Here is a 25486-nt window from a genome sequence, read left to right as displayed (position 1 = left end):
TTTATTATTGTTGTTGTTTCCTGAAAAAAAGTACCAGGTACAATTTTTTTCATATCTTTCCTTCCTTCCTTCCTTCCTTCCTTCCTTTCTTTCCTTTCTTCTTTCTTTTTCTTTTTTTTTTTTTGTTCAAGTTTCAAGCAATTGCTTGTTCCCCTCAGCCAGCCCCAGGAATCAGGACTAAGGCTGGGTCAGAGTCTGGTGTGGGGAATGGGGTAGTTGGGAAATCACATGACTGAGTTTGAGGGGTGTCCCTCACCCCAGCTGAGGTAGGTGGGTCAGAGTTTGGGCAGGTGAGAGGAGGCACCCGGTCCTTGGCCCTGACTCTGCCCCCTGAACACCTTCCTCAGTCAGGACCCCAAAGCAAGGAGACACAGGCAGGAGGAGAGGGACAACTGGAGTCTGGAGTCTTAGATCAGGTGTGGTTAACCTCTGTGTGTGTGTATGCATGCAAGCTTGCTTTCTCACACACACCACACAAATAAAAGCTTGTATGTGTGTGCGTGCACATGCGCGTGCACCCGCGCAAACACACAAAGGCACACACACATTGGCTTTCAGAGAGGGGTCAGAGAGGGTAAGGAAAGTGAAAAGTATAGGGAAGGACAGGGAAACGGAGTCTTAGGCTAGGGACTCAGTCCTTCCGGGATAACCTCTCTGCCCTCAGCTGAGGAAGAACAGTTCTCCCCCAACCCCTACATCAGCTTCTTTAACTCTGAGCTTGGAGCAATATCTGAGAGTGGGAAAGGATGAGGGGCAATGCCAATCATCAGGTTTGGGAAGTTACCAAGGCAATCCAATTTGAATAAATTATAAATTAAAAATAAATAAAATAATAAGTGGCCCCTTCCCAGGATAGGGAGGCAACACTGGCATGACTTGCCTGGGAACTCTAGAAAACCTCAAGGTAGCTCCTGTGTCTCCCCACTATCTAAGTTGGCCTGGGAAATCCAAGAACTGGGGAGACACATGGAGTACCTAGAGTAGAGCAGAGTGTGGTAAGGATCAGAGGCTTTAAATACCCAAATAATTGATTTGGGCATGAGCATGGTGAGGGCTTTAATTCAAGCCTGAAGGGTCTTTTGCCACCTTTCCACATATTTGCTCTGTCCAGGATGGAACAGGATGGGCAGGTACTTGGCCCACATGGGTTCAGGGCACTGGCAATCAGGGCAAAGGTGAATAACGTGGATTGTGAGGGGACTCAGTCACTGCCTGCAGTTCGTAGGGGAGTCCTGTGTCCAGTTCCAGGCTCCGGCGGGAAAAAAGCAGGCGGATGTCTCCATGTAGGCTTAAGCGGCCTGAGCGGGAGCTCCGGAACCTGGAGGGTGACAGGGTGATCAAAGAAAGAATCCAGACAATAGAGAAGCCAAGAGAGATCTTATTCAGGGAAGACATAATCTGGGATGGGGAAAATCCTTTCCCTGGGCCTCCCCAGCTGCCACTAGGCCCTATTCTCACCTGAGGTGCAGCAAGTAGCAGAGGAGGCGGCAGGTGGGGCTAGCATTTCCCTCCTCACCCACAGGCACCAAAAAGAGGCGATGGCGCAGGAAGGTCATGTGGGCAGCAGGCATGTCGGAGAAGTCAAAGGTCACGAGGAACATCTTCACCACAGTCTGGTTGGGGTTAAATAAGGTCTGGGGGCAGGACAGGCAAAGTTGGTAGGGCCTAGGGGCTGTTTTCCTCTCCCTACTCCCACTCCCCCTCAGGGAAAACTTACCACTTGGATGGTGCCCACCTTGGGCACGCTGTAACCCTTCCTCCCCAGGGGGTTCAGGTCCACGACACCCTAGGAAAGTCATGGAGCCATCAGCTAACATGGGGTCTAGGAGAGCTTTGAATACTCATCCATCTCCATAATCTCTCATTCTGGGCCTAGCTCTTGCCCCGCACTAGAGTTCTCCCCACCAGGCTCTGAACTCTCTCCTAGGTGAGAACACCCAAAACTTCCCTCCTGCTGCCCACCCCACCCTCCTCACAAGCTAACTTTGAGTAAAGGTCAGGTCATACCAGGAAGGGGGCCGGGGCGTTTTGCTCAGAAACATCAAAGAAGGTGACAGTGACAGGCAGCGTGACATGCTGGGGACAGTAGGATCCACTAGCTCCAATCTCTGCCGTGAAGCCCTCGATGTGGCCAGAGGGTGCAAAGCGTCCTCGCAGCAATGATTCCTTGGGTTGAGATGGGAAAACATATTATGAGACAGATGCCAGCTATTTTCCTTACCCATCCAGGCCACACTCTGCCATCTCACTTTCCCCAAGGCCCCCAATCACAGAACCCAAGAGGAACTACCTCAAAGTTGCCAAGCAGGGTACGGCTGACAGCAGGGGTAGGAACAGGGGAGGCACTGGGGGGGCTCAGCAGGCCTGGCCCCTTCCGGAGGCTTCGAAGGGAGCTCCTGGTAGGGGAGGGACACACAGTACATTGGCTTGAAGTATTCTGGTATGCTTACTCATGTCCTTGGGCTCACCCTGGGGTCCCCTACCCTGCAGTTGGAAAAAGGATTACAGAGTTTTGCCCCATTTACAGGGACAGAGCAGAGGGGGAAACTGATCACTTACAGCTTCAGGCGACGGGCACCTTTCAGCCTCCGCCCCATGGGACTGCAGTCTGTTGGGTCCTATGGAGAGGAAAGATTACAAAAAAGATTGGGTGGAGGTCAGGTATGTTTGGGAGCAGGAGCTCATTACAAGCTCTCATAGGAACATTCCTACCCTCTCCCCCCAGGCCTTTACCTTTTCCCACACACATATCTACTTAAGAATAGACCATCCCCTCTCCTGGATTACCAGCACAGGTTCCTTGGGCCCAGGCAGCAGATGGCTCCAGAAGGGTGTGGCTTTGGCATCAGAACTGTTGGCAGCAGGAGGGTGGCCCAGGGTTCCCCGGCGCCTCCGAGAGGCTGGCCCCTCATCCTCAGAGCTGACATCCAGGGCTTCTCCAGCAGGAAGCAGCCTTCGCTTGGTAGGGCAGGGGCCTGGAGGTCCAGGGCCAGGGGGTGTGTGCTCGGGACTGTGCCCATTGGCAGTGCCGGGGGACTCCCTAGGCCAAGGGCTGCCCCCGTTGCCCACCCCAGCCACTGGGCTCTTACCCCCTATTTGTGCAAGACTGTGCAAATCAGTGTCAAACGTGTGCAGCTGGCCCAGAGGGGCTGGCCCTGGGGACTCCCCCAGGGATCCCTGTCCCCCTGGATCTGGGGAAGCCCAGTCTCTGGTGTGCAAACTATTGCAGGAAGCATTCGATGGGGAACAAGGGGGATTCTGGGCCCCTGAAGTCCAAGGTGAGGTGGAGCTACCTCCCTGTTCCACAACATAGAGGCCATGATGACAGAAATGCTGGCTGGCCACACCCAGTCCCAGCCCCAGTCCCTCTGGGCCTAGTAGCCCCACAGTAGATGGTTCTTCAGGGGGTAGTCCCTCTCTGGCCCCCAGCCCAGGGCCTCTCTTCAGCTCCCTGGCAACCTCAGTGGGTGGGGCTGGCCGTTTCAGGGCCCTAGGAGGCTCAGAGGCACCAGCTGGAGGGGAAAAGATGGATACCTGGTAGACCCCGGGGGATGTCGCCCCCCCTGCTGGGCTGTAGCCCATGAGCAGGCCACCCTGGAGGGCCCCCTGCCTGACTGCAGGCTGCGAAGGGCCAGCCTCTGGTTCTGAGGATGGAGACGGCTCCGCCTGCACGTGGCGCATGAAGCCCCCCCTTGGGTCAGGGGGGCCCCCCCACACAGCCTTTATGCTGGGCCTGGGCTGGGGGGCCTGGGGACATCTGTATAAGAGAAGAGAAGAAAAGGTGATCAGAAGAATCAATGAGTCTTCTCCCTTCCACCTGAATTTCAGATCCTCCCCTGGCCTAAAGGGCTTCCTTGGGGTGAAGGTTTCCAAATCCCCAGATGGATTAATGGAATATAGAGGCCAATCCCAGAACTTCCGAGAGGATGACATGTTTAGCTCAGGGTTCTTACTGGACCTGCTTCCCCTCCCTCTTCCTAGCACTCACCCCGATGAAGAGGCCTTAAGCCTAGCTGTGTGTTTCCTCTTCCTGACTGATGCCTTGCTCTCCTAGCTTGCAGTCTGGTCCATTCCCGCTGCACTGGCAAGGTGACTGCCACCATTCCGTGCAGCTCTTGGGCTCAGCTGGACCCTAAGGAAAGAAGAACAGACATTAAGCCAGGATCCCTGGGGCCACTGGCAAGGCTCCTGTCCAGTTGTGGGTTATCAGAGTACCGTCCAGGATATCCTTCTCCAATATGAAAACCTCTTCAGAAACAGAAAGTGCAGTCTTGGGATCCAGAGCCCAGAGGGCAGAGATGGGCTAAGGAGTCAGAGAGAGGCAGATGTTGGTTCCGTGTAATAAGGATGTGAGAAGTTGTGGCAGGATGATCATTTATCAGGGCCACCAGCTGAGGGACTTCTGCCCTGAATGTGAGGGGGAATGCAATACCCCAAGATCCAAGAGACCTTGCCAATTGAGAGATGGCCAGGGTAAGAATTCAGCCCTCCTAGTCAAGATCGTGTAACTCCTTCCCATATGTCTCTCTCCGAAGGACAAATCCTAGTCCAGAGGGGCAACCTAGGTGACTCAGTAGGTTAAGCATCTGACTTTGGCTCAGGTCATGATCTCATGGTTTGTGAGTTCAAGCCCCGCATTGGGCTCTGTGCTCACAGAGCCTAGAATCTGCTTCAGATGCTGTGTCTCCCTCTCTCTCTGCCCCTCCCTTGCTCATGCATTCTCATGCATTCTCATTCTCTCTCTCTCTCTCTTAAAAATAAAAAATAAACATAAAAAAATGCTAGTCCAGAGCCCTAAGGGCATGAGTCTTGCAGAAAGTCCTACACCAGGAGCACTCCTCAGAGATACAAACCTCAGGTCAGCTTAAAGGCAGCACTTTGGCTTTAAATTCCTTACTACCCCCAGCAGTCTGTCCCTTTAACACAAGGCAACAAATCTAATCAAAAACAAGCCGAGGGGGAGTGGAGAAGGCACTGCCAGAAGGCACTTTTCAGGACTTCCCCTCCCCCTAGGCCCTGCAAGCTAGAGATAAGGCAGTGGCAGTCAGACAGCTGGAAGCAAGTAGACTACCTCTCCACCTAGCCACATGTTCAGCACCCAAAAACCCAAACCACTGTTTTTCTGCCAGGGCACAAGATTGTCTTTATTGACAAGTCTGCCCTCAGGAGCCCATACTGGTGAGGGGAATGTCAAATTGAAGGCCATTTTCCCTTATGGGAGGAAATACTATCCCCAGGATCAGGCATCTCCTTCGGGCAGTAGCCGATGCTGCCTGACATCCACAGTATCTTTTCCCCTTCAGAGAATATTCCCTGTATGCCTACCTAAGCCCTATCCTTCCTCCTTGGCTAGGCCAAATGCTATTCCCTCCAAAAGACTACTCTGGCGACCCTAGACCACAGATCTCTGTCTCTCTCTCTCCTCTCAGACTTCACCTAAGGCAGTGTCACTATCTACTATCTACTGTAACCCAGTGACAATTTTGCTTGCTCTTGTAGGTAAGAAATCTCCTAGACAGACCATGGGGTTCTTAACGATAGGTCTGTTCGCTCCTCTGCCAAACTCCAAGTACAGGGAGTAAGCACATAGCAGGGCTCAAAAAAGTAGAATGCAAGCCCCAGAGATCTTGTTGGCATCAGTCCTAGCAGTGCAGAGAAAAACTCCCAGAATGAGAGAAGTAGAGAGATTACTTGTATAGGAAGAATCATCAATACCAGAGGTGAAAGTGGGGGACAGGGAGAAAGGAAGAGATTTACACTCTGGGGCCTAAAAACCTCTCCTACACCAAATTCTCATCATTGTACCCCACATTACCATATTTCACCAAGTTCTCACAAGAAGTGGGATCCCTAAGAAAATTCTGGTTCCCTGTGGTGTCTGGAAAGGACAGAACTCCAGTGACAGCACTGCTAGAGGGTGAGTACAACCTGTATTCATCTCTACCTTCCTTTCCTCGACTTAAGCCATACAGGTTGAGGAAGGGCCTATTCCTCAGCACTCCACCCCCTGGTCATCCAAGTTGGCTTCTTGAGCCCTTGACCTGGGGAAGGCAGGTGATGACATGATGCCCTACTTGACCCCAGCATGCCTGGCATCTGCTCATTACCCCAGAGCCCTCTCAGTTCCTGCCTTGTCAATTAGAAGCTCTCAGACTCACTTCCCTGCCACCCAACCTGTCTGGCTCTAGATCATGGCTTCAAGCTGACTCATGGGGCAGGATTGTGGAGGAGGGGGGCAGGGTAGGCCAAACCTCACTCTCTGTGCAGGGGGTGGGCAGCAGCTGGCGTCAAACAGCTGTGCCAAGCTGTGGCTGGCAAGGACTACAGTTCCCAACATGCCCAAGGAGCAAAGCCAGCAAAAACAGCAAGTCCCAGAATACCATGGGTTCTGTATCTCAGACACCTGCTAGGCCTGGGAGATGGGGTAGGTGGGTGTTGGTATAGATACAAGATCCCAGACTCACTCTCCCCTTCTCTTCAGTATTAAAGATACCTATTTCTACACTGATCTAAGAGGGTGGCAGGAAGGAGAATTTCTCTTCATGTGCTTTCTACCCTCATCCTGTTCAGAGAGAACTGCCAGCTACTCCACATTTTGTTCCCATACATATCCACACAAACTAGCAGAGCTACTTCCATGGACCACCACTATGGGTAGGAAGGTCAACCTCTATTCTCTAATCCATCCCTTGACTGCTGGCCTAAAGCCCTCTACCCTCAATGGAGAGAGCAGATGTCAGCACCTCCTCCAAACTGAGTCCAGCAGACTCACCCCTTCCCCTGGACTCCTTGCTCTGAATGATGCCCCCACCCCCTGCTTAGTCTCCCAGGTCCATTCTCACCCCTCTCCTCCCCAGAGCCTGGGACAGGCCCAATTCCCTACTGGAGCTTCGGAGATTTGCTCTTTCCCCCTAGCACACACTCACCCCGCTCTTAAATTGGCTCCGCCGCGGCGGCCGCTGCTCCGGGCCCTTCCGTCCCGTCCCGGTCCCTCCCCTCGAATCTCGGGTCCTCCCCGCCACGGGCCCCCAACCCAGACAAAGGGTGGCTCACGCAGAGCCCTGTTTTGCTAGGCTGTTCTCTTTTCAGCTTCGTGTGCAACACTAGCGGGACCTGGAGCCCGCAGCCCCCCAGCCGCTGCCGCACCCCTCCCCGCGACTGTCCCTCTCCGTGGCCGCCCCGGCTCAGTGCTGTCGACTCCGCTGCCCCTCTGACTCACAGGCCATTTCCTACCAGCTGATGGGGCCGCCCGCCCCGCCCAGCGCCCTAACACCCCCGCCGCGGAGACCGTGGCCGCCACGCCCCCTAAGACCACGCCCCCATGAGCAGAGACCATATTCATTGGCCCATAGGAGTCCAGCCCCTTCGCGACCTCAAGTGTGAGGCACGCCCCCCCCGAGAGACTCACGCCCATTGGTCTAAAAGGGGGCAGGCCTACGAGTGTCGCCCCGCCCATCTCTTTAACCCCTCTTCTGCCGGAATCCAAAGGATCTCCCCGCCCTGCCATTTAACCCTTTCAAAGGCGGAGGCCTCCCACTTCTCACCTCCGCCCTTCTTCTTCCTTAGGGGTTTAATAGGACGCCCTAAGGCTTTCAAAGACCCACAGTTCCACACTCTCCAAAGTCAGGCTGCTCTTCCCTCACCAGACTCCAAATATCCCCACTCTCATTCATCTCTCCCTTCCTTGCAAACCAGAGCTTCAGACAACCAGAGGACTGCTGTTAGTCTAGAAAGCTTCTTCATGACAAAGCAGATGAAAAAGTCCTGAAGTGGGATCTTATCTCCTTCCATTGAGAAACGGTATTCTTCCTTTTCTTACTCTATATTGTTTTGCCTTTGTTAGAGGGGCCTCAAGGACTCCTGAGATAGGAATACATTTTAATTCAGGGACCTAAACATTCTTCTTTGTGTCTCTGAACTACCATTCTGAGATCAGGCTGCTTCATTCCTTATACAGTATTCTTTCTATTCATAGGAGACTGAGCACCCAGGGGAAGTGGAATAGAAAGGCTTCTGCCATGAGTGGGGAGATGTGCCCAACTCTTGTGATGGAGCTCCATGACTCACAGCTCTCTCGAAACTCCCCACCCTCCCCCTGAGTCACTGGGCTCCAAGCTCAGCCCAGAAACAGCAAAATTAAGTGGCAACAGAACCAGCAATCCTAATTACTTAAATGACCAGGATGGAAATCTCTGTAAGGATTAAGCATTATAAGGCCCTTTTTAGAGGGGCTGCTTTAGGGGTAAGCTAAGAAAATAGGTAGCCTTAACTACCTTTTCCCGTGAATTTGTTAACAAGTTAGTTTCCAAACTTAGGAAGCTTTTTCTGTCAGTCTTCCACAAAAGCAAGGAAATACCAGAGTCAAAAGAGGGAAGATTCAAACTGAAGGCTGGTGAATTGGCATAGGCCAGGGCAGGCTGCCAATTATTCCTTTAGAAGAGGGGGAGTCCATTCTTACTTAGATGAGAGGCCACAGAAGGCCCAAGGTCCTTGTTTGCACCTTGCCTGTGCTGTAGCCTCCAAGGGCCCTCAGGTTATCACTGGATAGTAAAGAAAAAAAAAAAAAAGGCTCCCCTCCTCCCACTTCCTCCTTGTGCACTAGACTTACAGTAGACTTAGTAAGGACAAGTAAGTAACCCTTCCTCTAGGCTCCCTTCTTCTCACCTCAGACCAGGAGAAAAACCCTGAAAAAGAACCCATTTCCATTTGCTGTGGACTGATATATTTATTGGCTCCCAAATGCTAAGGAATAGGACTCTGGAAATTTTCAAAATCCTGAACAAAATTGCAGAGTACCAAAGCAAGAGCCAATAGGCCTTTAGGAAAAGCTTACTAGGAAGACAGACACAGAACACTACGGGAAAGTGATAGTCCCTTGGTGACCCCAGAGAACAGGCACTAAGTTTTGTGTTAGTGCCACTAACATAGACCCAAGCCTCAGTTACCTGCAAAGGGCAGGGCAGTAGTTCAGTGGGAAGGATCAAAGATGTTCTAGGCCTCTGTGTGCCCTAGGAAAGCAGCATGGTACAATCAAGAGGCCTTATCTTGCTGCCCTAAACTCTTACCCTCCTTTTTTTTTTTTTCATAGCAGTAGCCTCTCTCTCTCTCTCTCTCTCTCTCTCTCTCTCTCTCTCACACACACACACACACACACACATTTCTTTCTCCCCATTAGAATGGAAGCTGTATGAGAGCAGCAACATTGTTTTGTTCATGCTAGTATTACCAGAATCAACATCAGTGCCTGGCACATAATAGCTGCTCAATAAACATTAGTTTAAAGAAATGATGAGCCCTTGGGTGAGTGAACAGCAATCAGAAGATCTAGGTCCTAGAGAATGTCACAGTGTCTATGGCTGTAAAATTTCAACTCTGTAAGATGAGAGGTTTGTATAAACTATAGCCACTGAAGGCTTCTGCAATTCTGTCCTTATACTGCTATGATTCTAATGGCTACTGTTCACTCAAATCCATTCCCAGAGGATGGACGTAAGTTTCTGAATGCCCACCTGCTTGTATTGAAGCAGAGAGGCTATATACTCCAGCTTCAGCACAGCAAACTGATGCCCTTTCTCTTCACGCCCCACCCACTCAACACAAATGCCTCAGTCCTTAGGAAGCTGGAGTGTTTGCCCTAGGCCCGCCTTTCTGAGAGACAGTCTGGGAAGCTGTGTTGCCATAGCAATCAGCTCCTCCTCAAAAGGCTTCAGCCTGCCCTCCTTTACCCCACCCTACCCAACGGCTTTGTCTGGCCTCAGCACCCCCTCCCTCCCCAGCCAGTCTCTCAGCTAGAAGAAGGTTGGCTTGGGGCCCCTTTCAGTAACTGTCATACTCTTCCAGCCACTGTGTGGAAGGCAGGCCCTTTTCACCCTCTCCCAACTAGCCCAGGGGCAAATAGAACTTTGGCACTATAACAAGTCCCCTCCAGGAACCTGAGGAACTTCCAAGAGGATTAGGCCCTAGTCTCAGTTCTGACCATCAACTTCCAAGCTAGGAGTGTGGAGAGCCATTCTTTCTTCCTCTTCCAGCTGAGACTGGAAACTCATATCCCTTCTGGAATACAGCTTGCAATAGTAGTTTATTTCTCAAAACAAACATCAAAGATTCATTAATTTCCACCTTTCCCACAGAAGCTGATTTTTGAGGGTTCTAGGGTTCCCCACCCAGGAGAAGGAAAAGGGTAGGGAAAATAAGTTTGTGGCAAGTGGTAAAAATGTAGCAGCCAGTCACTTGTGGGGGCTGTTGAGAGAGATCTTGGCAGTAGTGGAATGAGGTCTGGGCCTTGCTGCTGGTTACTAGGATCTGTGCCATAGAGCACAAAGCTCCTAGACGGGCAAGTCCCAGGCCAGGCCCCAGAGCGAGGAAGGAAGTGGGAAATGAGCACACCCAGAGCATAGGGCAGGGCAAAGTGGGGGAGGGGGAAGACAGGGACCCAGGCAGCCTTCTGGGAGGAACAGGAACTAGAGTAGGGGTTAACAGGAACACCAGCTAGGGGAAGAAACTCCAGTCTCAGACAGACAGATCCAAAGCCTACTGAGGAGACAATCACAGAAGACCTAGTAGCAAAAGGGACCTGGATCCTATCTAAGAATGCTCAAGCCTGAAGGTGTAATTAGAAGCCAGGAGCACTAAAGACTGATTTCTTCACCCCACTAATTCCATTATGCCATTCCTAGAACAGTACACAAACCTTCCTGCAGTTTCTACAAAGCCACAAGACTTTCTCAAAGCCCTAGGGGTTCTTCCTCTCTCAATTGGGGCCTACAACCTCTTCCCCTCACACAGGGCCCAAACCCCATCCCTTCATCTCTGCACAATCCCTGTTTCTTCCACACTCTGGACCACCAGCTCTTCTACATCATACAGCACCTGCTTTCCCCAAAGCACTTCAGATCCCCTCCCCCTCAAGTATAGCCAGTCTCCAACCCTCCACATCAGACAGACTCGCCCCCTCACACTGTACCTCCAACCTCCGCAAAGCACTCCCTCACAAGGGACCCTGGAACAAATGCACCTGTTTACCCACACGTTGAGCACCCAAGTCCTCCCCCAACTCTGTTGTCTTCCTCCCCCGCAGCAGTCCTCAGATTCTCTCCTTCCTTAACGTGGCCCCCACCTCCTCATGTTTGTTCAAGCGCACCCCCATCCTTGTCCCTTCTTCCACGCGCACCCCACCCCACACCTGTAGTTCCGTGAGTCCCGTTGCACCTGAGGAGGTAGTGAGTTGAGGCAGTTAGAGAGAGGCCCCAGCTGCAGCCTCGGCCTGCAAACCTCACCCCTTCTGCCCGGGCTCCGCCCCCGCAACGCCCAGGCCCACCCCCTCCCTTGTCCAACCTCCCACCTTCTCGGGGATCGTCCCCTTTCTTAATTTCTTTAATTCCTCTGGCTCCGCCCCTGTAACAAGGCCCCGCCCCTCTCTAGCTCCGCCCCTTCTCTCCTTTTCTGTTCTGCCCTGAACATCCGCCAGTCCCTAGCCCCTTCCTTGATCCCCAACCCCTTGTGGCCTCTCCGCCTTTCGCTAAGACCCGCCCTTTCGGATTCCGGCGGGGCAGAACCCAGGCCAGGCCCTCTTCCACCGCGAGACCTCGTTGGTCTCAGGGACTCTCCTACCCCCGCCCCTTCTCCCGCTCGCCTCACCCGGGCGCCGGCGCTGCAGCCCAGATCCGCGGGCTCTGATTGGCTGCGGCAGCCCCAATGGATGGCGGAGGAAACAAAGTGATGGCTGCAGGCCGCCTGAGGTCCCACCCCGGCCACGTGCGGCTTCTGTGATGACAGGTTTTAGAGGGGCGGGGCCTTGGCCTGCAGGGTGCAGGCCTAGGCTGACCGGATCCGGCTGGGGGTGGGGAGCCAGAGCAGGCCTCAAAGCGCTAGCCTGAGGGCACTGAGCCTGACTGGGTCTCTCCCCAGGTTTCCGGGCTGGTATGAGCTGCCTGCCGAACTTGAGCCTTTTTGTGGGGAAGTCTGGGTCTGCGCACACATCTGACCTAATGGGGGAGCTGTGGGGGCTTGCAAGATAGTGCAAGGAGTCTAGGGGTCGGTGAAGGTGGGAGAATCTAGTGGATGGGAGCTCAAGTCTGTGAGATTGAGTAAGTGTCTGCAGCCTACGCTGTGCGGTATATCTGAGTTCTGGGAGGTGGACAATAACAGCCAGATCTGTATCTGTGGAGGTGGGTCAGCAAGGAATTCTGTGAATTTTAGGGGCCTAAATGTTAATACGGAGTTAGAAGAACCTGCAATCGCCGGAGAGAAGTAGAGCTTCTAATTTATATAAGTGTCAAGTGAACTATGTGACAGTTACATATGTTCTGTAATTTAATTAGCGCTTGAGACTCCTCTCTAATTTACTAGTTCCTGAGATACAGCAGTGGGACGCGCGTGGGGAGGAAGGGGGAGGGTGTGTGTCAACGCTTTCCAGCCACCTGTAGATGGCAGCACAGGATTCTTGTAGAACTGAAGGGCCCTAGCCCAGTCCTATCAGGCCTCTCTGTGGAGCTGGTGGTATAGATTGTAAGTCTAACCTGATAAAGTTCTCTGAAAATCACGATTCTTTAGGTCTCTCTGACCTTCTTTCCGTGAGTACTGAATTTAAGCTGGCTTACTGAACATCAGCGGTACGCAAAGAAAAAAAGTTAAAAAGTTTTTTCTCTATTCTCAAGGAATTGGTCGTCATACCAATACCTAGATATTCCAACAGAGAGTAAAGTTGGAAGGGTTTTGGGTGGTGGAAAAAGCGTAGTGTTTATAGTCATTTGTGTTGGCCTCTGAACTTTGGGTATTGAGTATTTACTAGCTGTATGAATGTGGCTAAATTACTTGACTTAAAAAAATAAACTTAATTTTAGAACAATTTTAGATTTACAGAAAATTTGTGAAGATATTACAGTTTCCATATACCCCACCCAATCTCCCTTCTTATCAGCATTTAAATTAGTATGGTTCCTCTGTTACGATTAATTAACCTATATTGATACATTATTATTAACTAATGTCCATTATTTATTCAGATTTCCTTAGTTTTTACCTTATGCTTTTTTCTGTTCCAGGATCCCATTTAGGATAGCACATTGCATTAGTTGTCATGTCTCCTTAACTTCTCTTGGCTATGACATTTTCTCAGACTTCCTTGTTTTTAATGACCTTGATAGTTTTACCCTCAGTTGTTTTATAGAATGTCTTTCAGTTGGGATTTATCTGATGTTTTTATGATTTTAGATTTTTGAGATAAAGACTCCTGAGATAGTTTCATCACATCCTATCAATGTATGCATGTGTTTGTGGTATGTTTTCATATACAATATTGGCATTATACTGTACATTCATATTACAAATTTTTATTTTATTTTTATTATTTTTAATACATATTTATTTTGAGAGAGATAGAGATAGAGTGTGAGCAAGGGAGGGGCAGAAAGAGAAGGAGACACAGAATCTTAAGCAGGCTCCAGGCTCTGAGCTGTCAGCACAGAGCTGGACATGGGGCTCAAACTCACGAACTGTGAGATCATGACCTGAATCAATGTCGAACACTTAACCAACTGAGCCACCCAGGAGCCCCTATTTTATTTTATTTTTTAAAAATATTTTATGGGGCACCTGGGTGGCTCACTCGGTTAAGCGTCCGACTTCAGCTCAGGTCAGATCTCATATTCGTGGGTTCGAGCCCCGCGTCAGGCTCTGTGCTGACAGCTAGCTCAGAGCCTGGAGCCTGCTTCTGGTTCTGTGTCTCCTTCTCTCTCTTCCCCTCCCCCTCTCATGCTCTGTCTCTCTCTGTATCAAAAATAAATAAAACATTAAAAAATTAAAAATATATATTTTATTTACTTTTTGGGAGATTGCAAGTGGGGGGTGGACAGGAAGGAGGGATGAGGTTATGAAGCAGGATCTGCGCTGACAGGCTGATAGGCTGACAGCAATGAGCCTGTTGTGGGGCTCAAACTCTTGAACTGGGAGATCATGACCTGAGCCACCCAGTGCCCCACAAGTTTTTATTTTAAGTCAATGGTTTCTAAACATTCTGGGAGTATTCAATAAGATTTTTAAAAATTTCTTTATGAAGAGTGCCTGGCTGGCTCAGTTGGCAGAGCATTTGACTCTTGATCTCAGGGTTATGAGTTCTAGTCCCACGTTGGCTATAAAGGTTACATAAAAAAAGAAAAAATTAAGGGGCGCCTGGGTGGCTCAGTTTGTTAAGCTTCCAACTTCAGCTCAGGTCATGATTTCAGGGTTCATGGGATTGAGCCCTGCTTGGGATTCTCTCTGTCTCTCTGTCTCTCTCTCTGTCTCTCTCTCTGTCTCTCTCTCTCTCTCTCTCTCTCTTTCTCTCTCTCGGGATTCTCTCTGTCTCTCTGTCTCTCTGTCTCTCTCTCTCTCTCTCTCTCTCTCTCTCTCTCTCTCTCGGCCCCTCCCCCACTCACACTTTCTCTTTCTGTCAAACTAAATAAACTTTAAAAAATTAAAATCAAAGAAAAATAAATAAAAACTGTCTTTATGAAATATTTTAGGCATACAGAAAGTTGTAAAGAGCACTATATCAGGAACACCTGTGTGGCATAGTTGCTTAAGCATCCGGCTTTGGCTCAGGTCTGATCTCACCGTTTGTGAGTTCAAGCCCGCGTTGGGCTCTGTGCTGACAACTCTGAGTCTGGAGCCTACTTTGGATTCTGTGTCTCTCTCACTCTCTGACCCTCCCCCACTCACACTCTGTGTGTCTCTCTCAAAAATAAATAAAACATTAAGTACATTTTTTTAAAAAAAGAATACCATATCAAACATCTACATTCTTCTCACACAATTTTACCAAATCCTAATATTCTACCTGATTGCTTCAAATTTTCTTAAGGAAATTAATATTTCATATAAGTTGAGCTTTTATATACTCCTTCCTAATCTCATTGCATTCTCCCCCTTGCTTTTCATCTTCTCTTCTCAGGATTTGCCACTATTCCAAATTGGTATTTATTTTTCTTCTACATTAAAAAATAAATAAATTTATTGACTAATATATATGTATTTCTATTGGATATATACCTAGGAGTAGAACTGCTGAGTAATAGGATAGGTATATGTTTAGCTTCAGTAGATATTGCCAGTATTTTTCCCAGAGAGATTATAACAGTTCACATTCCCCCAACAGTATATGAGAAGTCTAGTTTCTTCACTTTCTTGCCATGCCGACTCTTGACGTTGTCAGTCTTTTTAGTTTCAGCTATTCTAGTGTATATGCAGTGGTATCTCACTGTGGCCATAGTTGTAATTTCCCTGATATCTAGTAAAGCTGGACACCTTTTCATATGTCTATCGGTTATCTTTTCTGACTTGTCTGGTCAAGTCGTTGGCCTATTTTTTTATATGATTCTCTGTCTTTTTTCTATTTGTGGGAGCTCTTTGTATATTTTGGATATGATTCTTTTGTTAGAAAAAATTATCTGTAGCTTGCTTTTTTATTTTCTTAGTGGTGTTTTTCAATGAATAGAAGTTCTTAACTTTAATAAAGTACCATTTATTTTATTGTTTATGGATAATGCATTTTATGCCTGTTTAAGAAGTATTTGCCTATCCCAAGATAATGAATATATTCTCTTATGTCATTGTCTAGAAGCTTTATTATTTTACCTTTTATAAGTTATCTGCAATAGATTTTGTGTATGGTGTAAGGTAAGAGTCAATATTCTTTTTTTCTCCTATATAGTTATGCAATTGATCCAGCACTTTATGTTGAAAACATTGTCAAAGTACAAATTCCAAAAAGTTAAAAGCAAGATTGAAAACATGCCAAAGATTTATTTAACTCATTAATGAGGGAATAAGCAGCATGGTAAAGCGAGTTCAATGAGCATTTAAGGAAATTAGGTATTATATTAGAGCTCTGGTGGGGGGTGACACACACACACACACACACACACACACACACACACAGGGATAGAGATAGAGAGATTTATTATAAGGAATTGGCTCACAAGATCATGGAGGCTAATAAGTCCCAAGACATTAGCCAATAAACTGGAGACCCAGAAGAGGTGATGGTGTAGTCCCAGTCCCAGTCCAAAGGCCTGAGAACCACAAAGCTGACAATGAAGTTCCAGTCTGAAAGCCAGCAGGCTCAATGTCCAGGAAAAGCTATTGTTTCAGTTTGAGTCTAAAGGCAGGAAAAAGGGCCAATGTTCCAGTTCAAAGAACTGGTCAGAGAAATTTTCTCTCTCTTTTTTAAAGATTTTATTTATTTTCTTATGCATTAGGTGCAGACCCTACTTAAAAAAGAAAGGAAGAAAGGAGTAACATTGTTAAGTTGATTATGTCTACAGAATAATAACACTATAATCTTTTTTCCCTAGGTTTATTTATTTATGTGTTTATTTTAGTAACCTTTACATCCAATATGGGGCTTTAACTCATGACCCTGAGATCAAGAGTTACGTGCTCTTCCAACCCAGCCAGCCAGGCACCCTCATAACCTTTTCTATTAATCAGAAATCCTTTGTATCATTACCAGGCCAAAATCTATAAGTTAACATGTGACTTCACAGAGTTTTAGCCTTTAATCAATAATAATTGAGTTAAGCACAAGTTTATTGTCTTCATAGTTCATCTTTGGCTAGCCTTGCTGCCTTTTCTTTGCAGCATTTCCAAATTGTGGATGATTTTTGTTAACAAAACAATCCTCACTGCTCTGCAGTGTCTCCTTTTTCATAAGGTAAATATTCATCATCACAAGTGTTCCTCATTGCTGTAATTTTGTAGTAAGTTTTGATATCTGGTAGTCCATGTCCTCCAACTTTAAGATTGTAAGATTATATTAACTATTCTTGGCCATTCCATTTCCATATAAAAATTTTATTTTTAATGATTAAAAAAAAGTTTTTTGATGGGGCACCTGGGTAGCTCAGTTGGTTAAGCATCAGACTTCGGCTCAGGTCATGATCTCACAGTCCGTGGGTTCAAGCCCCACGCTGGGCTCTGTGCTGACAGCTCAGAGCCTGGAGCCTGCTCAGATTCTGTGTCTTCCTCTCTTTCTGCCCTTCCCTTGCTCTCTGTCTGCTCTGTCTCTCAAAATAAAATAAATACATTAAAAAAAAATTTTTTAATGTTTTTTGAAAGAGAGAGATCATGTGCAAGCATGAGTAGGGGAGGGGCAGAGGGAGAGAATCCCAAGTAGGCTCTGTGCTTTCAGTGCTGAGCCGGACATGGGGCACAGTCTCACAAACCGTGAGATAATAACCTGAGCCGAAACAAAAAGTTTGATGCTTAACTGACTAAGCCACCCAGGCACCCCTGAACATTTTTTTAAGTAAAAAAAATGGTATCAAACTCATGACCCTGAGATCAAGAGTCATATGTCCTACCAACTGAGCCAGCCAGGAGCCCCTCTGTATAAATTTTAAGATCATTTTATCAGTTTTCATATACTCCCACACAGATACACAAACTTATCTTCTAGGATTTTCTCTGGGATTGTGTTAAATCTATAGATAAAACATTTAGGTTGTTTCTAGTTTTTTGCTGTTATAGATTAATGTTAATATTCTTTTATTTAATAAAGAGGTTGTAGCATTTTATGGGAATTTTTTCACTTTAGGCCCAAAGGAAAAATAATAATTTGGTGACTCTAAGTACACTGATCTTTTAAAACAAAACATTGAGGGAGATTTTGTTTTGCCCAGAGAAATTTCTGGGTCAACAAGTAGAAAATACATATTTTAAGGCATTTAAAATGTTTTGACTTTTTACATACTGAATTTGAGGTACCAGGGTAATATTCAGGTAGAGAAATCTAGCAAATTATTAAACATATGGATCTGAAGTTGATAACAACAGTCTGAACTAAAGATACAGATTTGGAATCTGTTGACATATATAGATAGCAAATATCTGTGAGCAAGGTTAGAGTTTGTGAAGGATAAAAGGGCTGTACACAGAGACTTAGGACTCTACTTCATATCAATATTAACTAGTTTGAGGAGGAAAAAGAGCCGGACCAACAGTAGATTAAGGAGAAAGGGGGCCCTAGATCTTGTGTGTATATGGGTTGCCAGTGGGGGCAGGCCTTGGTCTGTGCCATAGAGCTTTTCATGGTGCCTTGACCACTGGGCAGGGTTATTTTTTTTTTAAGTTTGTGTATTTTGAGAGAGAGAGAGAAAATACATGAGAGTGTGGGAGAGGCAAACAGAGAGGGAGAGAGAGAACCCCAAGCAGGCACCATGCTGTCAGCACAAAGCCCGATGCCATGTGGCTCAGACCCACAAACTGAGATCACAACCTAAGCTGAAATCAAGAGTTGGATGCTTAACCAACTGAGTCACCCAGGTGCCCCTGGGTTATGTTGGTTCTGAGTTCCTTCTCTCTACCACATCCCTGACTAACCCATCAACTCCCAAACTTCTATCCCTTTTCCTAGACCTTAGTGTGTTTTGACTCTTGGAATCAGAACTTTTCTCTTTTTGTTATTAGGGTTGACTCCTTCTAGGTACCTGGATTTGCCCATCTTTTTAGATTCATAAAGACAGGAATTGATCTCCAGCAACCCAGGGTCAGGTGGGAGAGCTCAGCACAGCAGCAGTGGGCCATGGGCAAGTCAGCTTCCAAGCCATTTAATAATGAGGTCCTAAAGGCCCACAAGTACCAGCAGCAGCATGGTGTCCCCCCAACTGAAGCTTGATTGGGTAGCTCAGCATTATCCAGAGGCCCTGGCCAGTCCAAGGATGCTCAAGTGCAGCCCAGAGTCCAGTTGTGGCCAGTTCAGAAAGAACCTCATATGTACCTCCTGTGATCAGACAGGAAAAAAGATGGCTGATAAATGCTACCATGAAATCAAGAACCACAACTTCCAGCAGCCTGACTTAACCTCCAGGACTAGACACTTTACAGCTATGGTATGGAAGAATACAAAGAAGATGGGAGTGGGGAAGGCACCTACAAGTCGTAGTAGGTCTTCCTTCCTGGTGGCCTGATATTTCCTGGCAAGGAATGCTTTCAACTAGGTTTCTTTGAAGAAAATGTCCTGCCTCCAAAGAAGGAATCATTAAATGTAATGGGAAGGTGGCAGACTTCATGTGGATATGAAGTGCCTAGAAAAATAAAATTCAGCGGTATGTCTTTCCCTATGAGCATATGTGCTTGGTGTGTATGTGATGCATGTGAATGTCTCTTGCACATACTTGGATATTCAGTTCTGCATGAACTTATTCTTATCAAAGGAAGGAGCATGTAAAGCTTTTACTCTGATGGTTACCTACACCGTAATTATTTGGATTTAGGGGGGAAAATACACTTAAAATTTTTTTGTTATTTTTTAAGGAAGTTTCTTTTGTGCATCTCATAATATCCACCTTTGGATTTTTTGTATTCTACATGTTTGTGATGCTTAGAAGTGAAGTTCAGAGCTGCCTCTATGGATGTAAAATTACAAAGTGAAGCTTTCGTCAAGCATACAGCAGCCACCTTTAACTAAGCTCAACATGTAGTCACCCACAAATTCAAAAGGTGGCCCTCCAAAACCAAATTGTCCTTAATATCCTGAGTGCAGTTCAGGGAGGAACCTATGCTTTGCTAAAACATAGTGTTACAGATACTTGATTACCACAAAAATGTAACAGGGTTACTAGAAGACATGAATTCTCAGATTGGTATTTTAAATGATATACCTCTATTTCCTTGAATGATTGGTTAAACTCCTGGACTGGAGAGAGATTTTGGTCAACTCTCAAAAGTCTTTTATTTGGGTTTCTCTTTCTCATAATAATAATCTTATTTTAGGGGCACCTGGCTAGCTTGGTAGAGCCATGTGACTCTTGATCTCAGGGTTGTGAGTTTGAGCCCCATGTTGGATGCAGAGATTACTTAAAAATAAACTCCTTAAAATAAAAATAATTATCTTATTTTGTTGTCTTTACCAATGTCTCTCCACCTGGTACTGAGACTCCTTCACTGTCATATCCTCAAGCCAACAGATGATCCTTTCTACTCAGGGAGATTCATACATGCAGTCTACCTTGGATTCAGCTGCCTCTGCCTTTAATAATTCCTACATATAAATTCCCAAAGGCAGGGACATAAGATAAGTTACAGAAGATAAGACCTTCCAGCCTCAGCAACCTTAAATTTTGTTTTAGTTTATTTATTATTGAGACAGAAACAGAGCATTAGTGGGGGAGGGGCAGAGAGAAAGGGAGACAAAGAATCTGAAGCAGGCTCCAGGCTCTGAGCTGTAAGCACAGAGCCCGACGTGGGACGAGAACGCACGAACCATGAGATCAGGACCTGAGCGGAAAGTTATATGCTTAACCAACTGAGCCACCGAGGTGCCCCAGCAACCTTAAGGATTTAAGGGTCGGAATTGTTTAGGGGGGAATTAGAGGCTGGTTTTAAGCAACAGGCTTGAGCAATGGAATGTAGAAAGGGCCCACAGCAACCACTGACTACCAAACAGAATACAAACAGGCCCACCTCAAAATATCCATGGGCCCTAAGTAACCAATGGGCTACTTACAACCAGGCCCAGTTATGGGGAAGGGGGGAGGGGGGAATGCCATACATCCACATACCTCTTCACCATTTCCCTGTAAATGCAGCCCCTACCCTTGCCTCCTTGCAAATTGTCCCTCCTCAGGTGTCCTCTCTGCTGCTCCCTTGGGGGTGTATTCAATAAACTTCTATCTCCTTTGGAAAAAAAAATAGAAGTGAAGTTCATTTTATGTGATCTTCATGCATTATAATCTACTTTTGGTAGATTTAAGAATTTAAAATTTAAGAATGTCTCTTTTTCTTAAAGGCTTTATTTTATTAAAAAAATTTTTTTTAATGTTTATTCATTTTTGAGAGACAGAGAGAGACAGAGTGTGAGTAGGGGAGAGGCAGGCACAGATTCCAAAGCAGGCTCCAGGCTCTGAGCTGTCAGCACAGAGCCTGACCCGGGGCTCAAACCCACAAACCGTGAGATCATGACTTGAGTCCAAGTCAGAGACGTAACCTACTGAGCCACCCAGGCATCCCATTAAAGACTTTATTTTTAAGTAATCTCTATACTCAGTGTGGGACTCAAACTTACAAACCCAAGATCAAGAGTTGCATGCTCCACCAACTGAGCCAGCCAAGCAACTCAAGATTTAAGAATGTTAAACTATCATTTAAATGTGACATCAAACACACTCACAAAAAAAGATAGGAATTGAAGTTGGAATTTTAAAAAATTTTTATTTATTTATTTTGAGAGAGAGAAAGTGGGAATGGAGGAAAGGCACAGAGAGAGGGAGAGAGAGAATCCCAAGCAGACTCTCAGCTGTGAGATCATGACCTGAGTCAAGAACAAGAGTTTGGATGGCCAACTGACTGAGCCACCCAGGTGCCTCTGGACTTTCTTTCAGGAGTTCTCCTACCATACTAGTTGTCCTTGTCAACATTCCCCACTGCGGATTAGCCTTCAGCTATTCCATTCAGTCTTCTTTTGTCATTCCCTCTCCTTTTGTCCATATTGCTAGGCCCTAGTTTTGTCAAAGTCCTAGGAGCCTTTGGTTTACATCTCAAAAGACCGGTGTTTATATAGTTAATTTGCAACTTGTACCTTTAGAGCAGCAGAGATTGCATAAACTTTTGTCTATGCACTGGGCTCATTCAAATAGCCTTCCTGTTTTTATAGGAGGTAGAATCTCAGTGACGAAACAAATTTTCTGTTTCATTTAAAAGTGAGGTGCTAGTTGAGGCCATCCTTTCTTTTGAGATTAAACAAAATTTCATCTAGCCCTTTACCACTCATTCAATGGGAAGTCCAGTGCCATCCGAGGGTTCTTCCTTAAATTCAGGGAGTGGGCGGAGCTTGATATCTCATGACCACTTAGGCTAGAGTCCATAGCCTTTTGCTGGTGATTTGCAATTCACTGGTATTTCTCCTTCCTCAGGTATTCTGTTTGTTTGTTTTACCCTAGACATAGAATTCTCTATTTCTGCCCACTCCCATACCGAACCTCTTATGGGTGGCACCTAGTGAGTGATAGATTTTACTGAAGCTTTGGGAATAATGTAAGAGGTAGAAATGTATCTGCACAACTTAAAATTGAATATTTAGACATCCCAATTCCTTAAATATTCTCAAAAGGCCTTGAGCTATCCCTTGGTACTTTTTTAAACAGTCTCTCCAGATTTCTGTGCACATTTCTATTCACAATGCTTTATCAAGTAATTTCTTCACACCCATTTTCTCTAGGAGTTTATATTTGAATATCAAAAGGCTATTGTTATAGAACACAATACCCTTGAAGAAAACTCTTTTATTGGTCCCTCAGCACTAAAACCCCAATCCTGAAGGGAGTTCCCTTTTTGTAAGGACAATATATTGACAGGTCTTTGGAGTATTATTGGTCCAAAACATATTACTTTAGGGGCACCTGGGTGGCTCAGTTGGTTGAGCATCCAACTTCAGCTCAGGTGATGATCTTGTTCAAGGGCTCAGAGCCTGGAGCCTGCTTTGGATTCAGTGTCTCCCTCTCTTTCTACCCCTCCCCCACTCATGCTCACTCTCTCTCAAAAATAAATAATTTTTTAGACCTTTCATTCAATTATTTTATTTTTAATAGTGCATATTCATTTATTTTTTAATATAATTTATTGTCAAATTGGTTAACAGTGTGTACAGTGTGCTCTTGGTTTTGAGGGTAGATTCCCATGGTTCATTGCTTACATACAACAGCTAATGCTATCCCAATAAGTGCCCTCCTCAATGCCCATCACCCATTTCCACACACACTCCCCACCCTCAGTTTCTTTTCTGTATTTAAGAGTCTCTTATGGTTTGCTTCCCTCCCTCTTTGTAACTATTTTTTCCCCATACCCTTCCCCCATGGTCTTCGGTTAAGTTTCTCAAGTTCCACATATGAATGAAAACATATATCTGTCTTTCTCTGACTGACCTATTTCACTTAGCATAATACCTTCCAGTTCTATCCACGTTGCTGCAAATGGCATGATTTTATTCTTTCTCATTGCCAAGTAGTATTCCATTGTATATATAAACCATACCTTCTTTATCCATTCACCAGTTGATGGACATTTAGGCTCTTTCCATAATTTGGCTATTGTTGAAAGCACTGCTATAAACATTGGGGTACATTTGCCCCTATGAATCAGCACCCCTATATCCTTTGGATAATTTCCCAGCAGTGCTATTGCTGGATCGTAGGGGAGTTCTATTGTTATTTTTTGAAGAACCTCTACACTGTTTTCCAGAGTGGTTGCACCAGTTTGCATTCCCACCAACAGTGCAAGAGGGTTCCCCTTTCTCCACATCCTCTCTGGCATCTGTTGTTTCCTGAGTTGTTCATTTTAGCCACTCTGACTGGTGTGAGGTGGTATCTCAATGTAGTTTTGATTCGTATTTCCCTGATGATGAGTGATGTTGAGCATTGTTTCATGAGTCTGTTGGCCATCTGGTTGTCTTCTTTGGGGAAGTGTCTGTTCATGTCTTCTGCCCATTACACCGGATTATTTGTTTTTCAGGTGTTAAGTTTGGTAAGTTCTTTATAGATTTTGGATACTAGCCCTTTATATGATATGTCATTTGTGAATATTTTTTCCCATTCCATCAGTTCCCTTTATAGTTTTGTCGATTGTTTCCTTTGCCGTGCAGAAGCTTTTCATTTTTGCTTTTAATTCCCTTGCCTTTGGAGATGTGTCAAGTAAGAAATTATTGTGTCTGAGGTCAAAGTGGTTGTTGCCTGCTTTCTCCTTTAGGGTTTTAATGGTTTTCTGTCTCACATTTAGGTCTTTCATCCATTTTGAATTTATTTTTGTGTATGGTGTAAGAAAGTGGTCCAGTTACATTCTTCTGCTTATTGCTGTCCAGTTCTCCCAGCACCATTTGCTAAAGACACTGTCTTGTTTTCATTGGATACTCTTTCCTGCTTGTCAAAGATTAATTGGCCAAACATTTGTGGGTCCAATTCTGAGTTCTCTATTCTATTCCATTGGTCTATGTGTCTGTTTTTGTGCCAATACCATACTCTCTTGATTACAGCTTTATAATAGAGGCTAAAGTCTGGGATTGTGATGCCTCCCATTTTGGTTTTCTTCTTCAATATTACTTTGACTCTTTGGGGTCTTTTGTGGTTCCATACAAATTTTAGGATTGTTTATTCTAGTGTAGAGAAGAATGCCAGTGCAATTTTGATGGGGATTTCCTTGAATGTGTAGATTGCTTTGGGTTGTATTGACATTTTAACAATATTTATTCTTCCAATCCATGTGCATGGAATGTTTTTCCATTTCTTTGTGTCTTCTTCAATTTCCTTCATAAGTTTTCTATCGTTACTATAGTTTCTCTGCATATGCATATATTTATATATATATATATATATATATACACACACACACACACATATACACACACACACATATATATACATGTGTGTGTGTGTGTGTGTGTATATATATGTGCATATATGCAGTCAGAATACAGATCTTTTACATATGAGCCTGGGTGGCTCAGTGGGTTGAGTGTCTGACTTCAGCTCAGGTTATGATCTTGTGGTTCATGGGTTTTAGCCTCATGTCGGGCTCTGTGCTGACAGCTCAGAGCTTGGAGCCTGCTTCGGATTCTGTGTCTCCCTCTCTCTCTGCCCCTCCCCGCTCATGCTCTGTCTCTGTCTCTCTCAAAAATAAATAAGCATTTTTTTTTAATTAAAAAATAAAATAAAACAAGTTACTTTAAGATCTGTATGCCTAGGGTTGCCTGGGTGGCTTAAGTGTCCTACTTCAGCTCAGGTCATGATCTTGCAGTTCATAAGTTTGAGCCCTGCATTGGGCTCTGTACTGGCAGCTCAGAGCCTGGGGCCTGCTTCAGATTCTGTGTCTCCCTTTCTCTGCCTCTCCCCCACTTATGCTCTGTCTCTCTCTGTCTCTCAAAAATAAATAAATATTAAAAAAAAGATCTGTATGCTTCATTTCCCAGAAGATACGCTGCTTATTGGAATAATGAAAAAGAACATTTAATATTTACAAAATAATTGTTAAAAATTCCGTGTTTTGAGGTAATGCTGACTTGCTTTGTATCAGTTACATAACAGTTTCTCAAATGAAGTGGGAGAACTATAAGTGTATGTCACTGAGGAGACCTCAATTTGGCCTCAGGAGACATTATAAGAGGCATGAGAACACCTTACATTTGCCTTGCTATCCTCTTCCCAGATTTGGAATTCGAGCCCATTTGCCTGCAGAGAACAGGCTGCAAGCATAGGCTTTTAGAGGTCATTTGCCTCCAAACCACAGGCAACATCAATTTAGGACTCTGAATGGATTAGGCAATTAAAGAACCCCTTTAGGGGCGCCGGTTAAGCGGCTGGCTTTAGCTCAGGTCATGGTCTCATGGTTCATGGGTTTGAGCCCTGCGCTGGGCTCTGTGCTGACAGCTAGCTCAGAGCCTGGAGCTTGCTTTGGATTCTGTATCTCCCTCTCTCTCTGACCCTTCCCTGCTCACGCTGTCTCTCTCTGTCTCTCAAAAATAAAT

General features: G+C 45.9%; 1 protein-coding gene and 1 pseudogene across 4 annotated transcripts; one reads left to right on the top strand and one right to left on the bottom strand.

Annotated features, from left to right (window-relative positions):
• Nucleotides 1-73: 73 nt before the first annotated feature.
• Nucleotides 74-11733, bottom strand: FAM214B (family with sequence similarity 214 member B). 4 transcript variants are annotated; one of them, XM_029920685.1, is made up of 9 exons: nt 11638-11733; nt 3989-4132; nt 2788-3757; nt 2560-2618; nt 2291-2396; nt 2008-2166; nt 1718-1786; nt 1459-1634; nt 74-1318 (listed from the first exon to the last, which is right to left on the bottom strand). In XM_029920685.1, exons 3-9 carry the CDS (start codon nt 3679-3681, stop codon nt 1165-1167), a joined length of 1617 nt encoding a protein of 538 aa, XP_029776545.1. In that variant the 5' UTR covers nt 3682-3757; nt 3989-4132; nt 11638-11733; the 3' UTR covers nt 74-1164. The 4 variants fall into 4 exon arrangements, with proteins under 4 accessions (XP_029776545.1, XP_029776542.1, XP_029776543.1 ...); XM_029920682.1 differs by lacking the exon at nt 11638-11733 and adding an exon at nt 11183-11270; XM_029920683.1 differs by lacking the exon at nt 11638-11733 and adding an exon at nt 6927-7132.
• Nucleotides 11734-11782: 49 nt separating this feature from the next.
• On the top strand, nt 11783-19097 carry LOC115276628 (annotated as a pseudogene).
• Nucleotides 19098-25486: the final 6389 nt, after the last annotated feature.

The sequence above is a fragment of the Suricata suricatta genome, chromosome 13 (genome assembly GCF_006229205.1).
Source record: "Suricata suricatta isolate VVHF042 chromosome 13, meerkat_22Aug2017_6uvM2_HiC, whole genome shotgun sequence".
Lineage (NCBI taxonomy): Eukaryota > Metazoa > Chordata > Mammalia > Carnivora > Herpestidae > Suricata > Suricata suricatta.
This window is presented reverse-complemented; position numbering and strand designations above follow the sequence as displayed.

Excerpts from the sequence above, each read along its gene's own strand:
- FAM214B (XM_029920685.1), bottom strand. The coding sequence starts at position 3,681 with ATGCGCCACGTGCAGGCGGAGCCGTCTCCATCCTCAGAACCAGAGGCT. Across the intron at positions 2,619-2,787 it reads GGCCCAAGGAACCTGTGCTG|GACCCAACAGACTGCAGTCC; the intron begins GTAATCCAGGAG and ends TCCTCTCCATAG. Across the intron at positions 1,787-2,007 it reads ACGCCCCGGCCCCCTTCCTG|GGTGTCGTGGACCTGAACCC; the intron begins GTATGACCTGAC and ends TGACTTTCCTAG.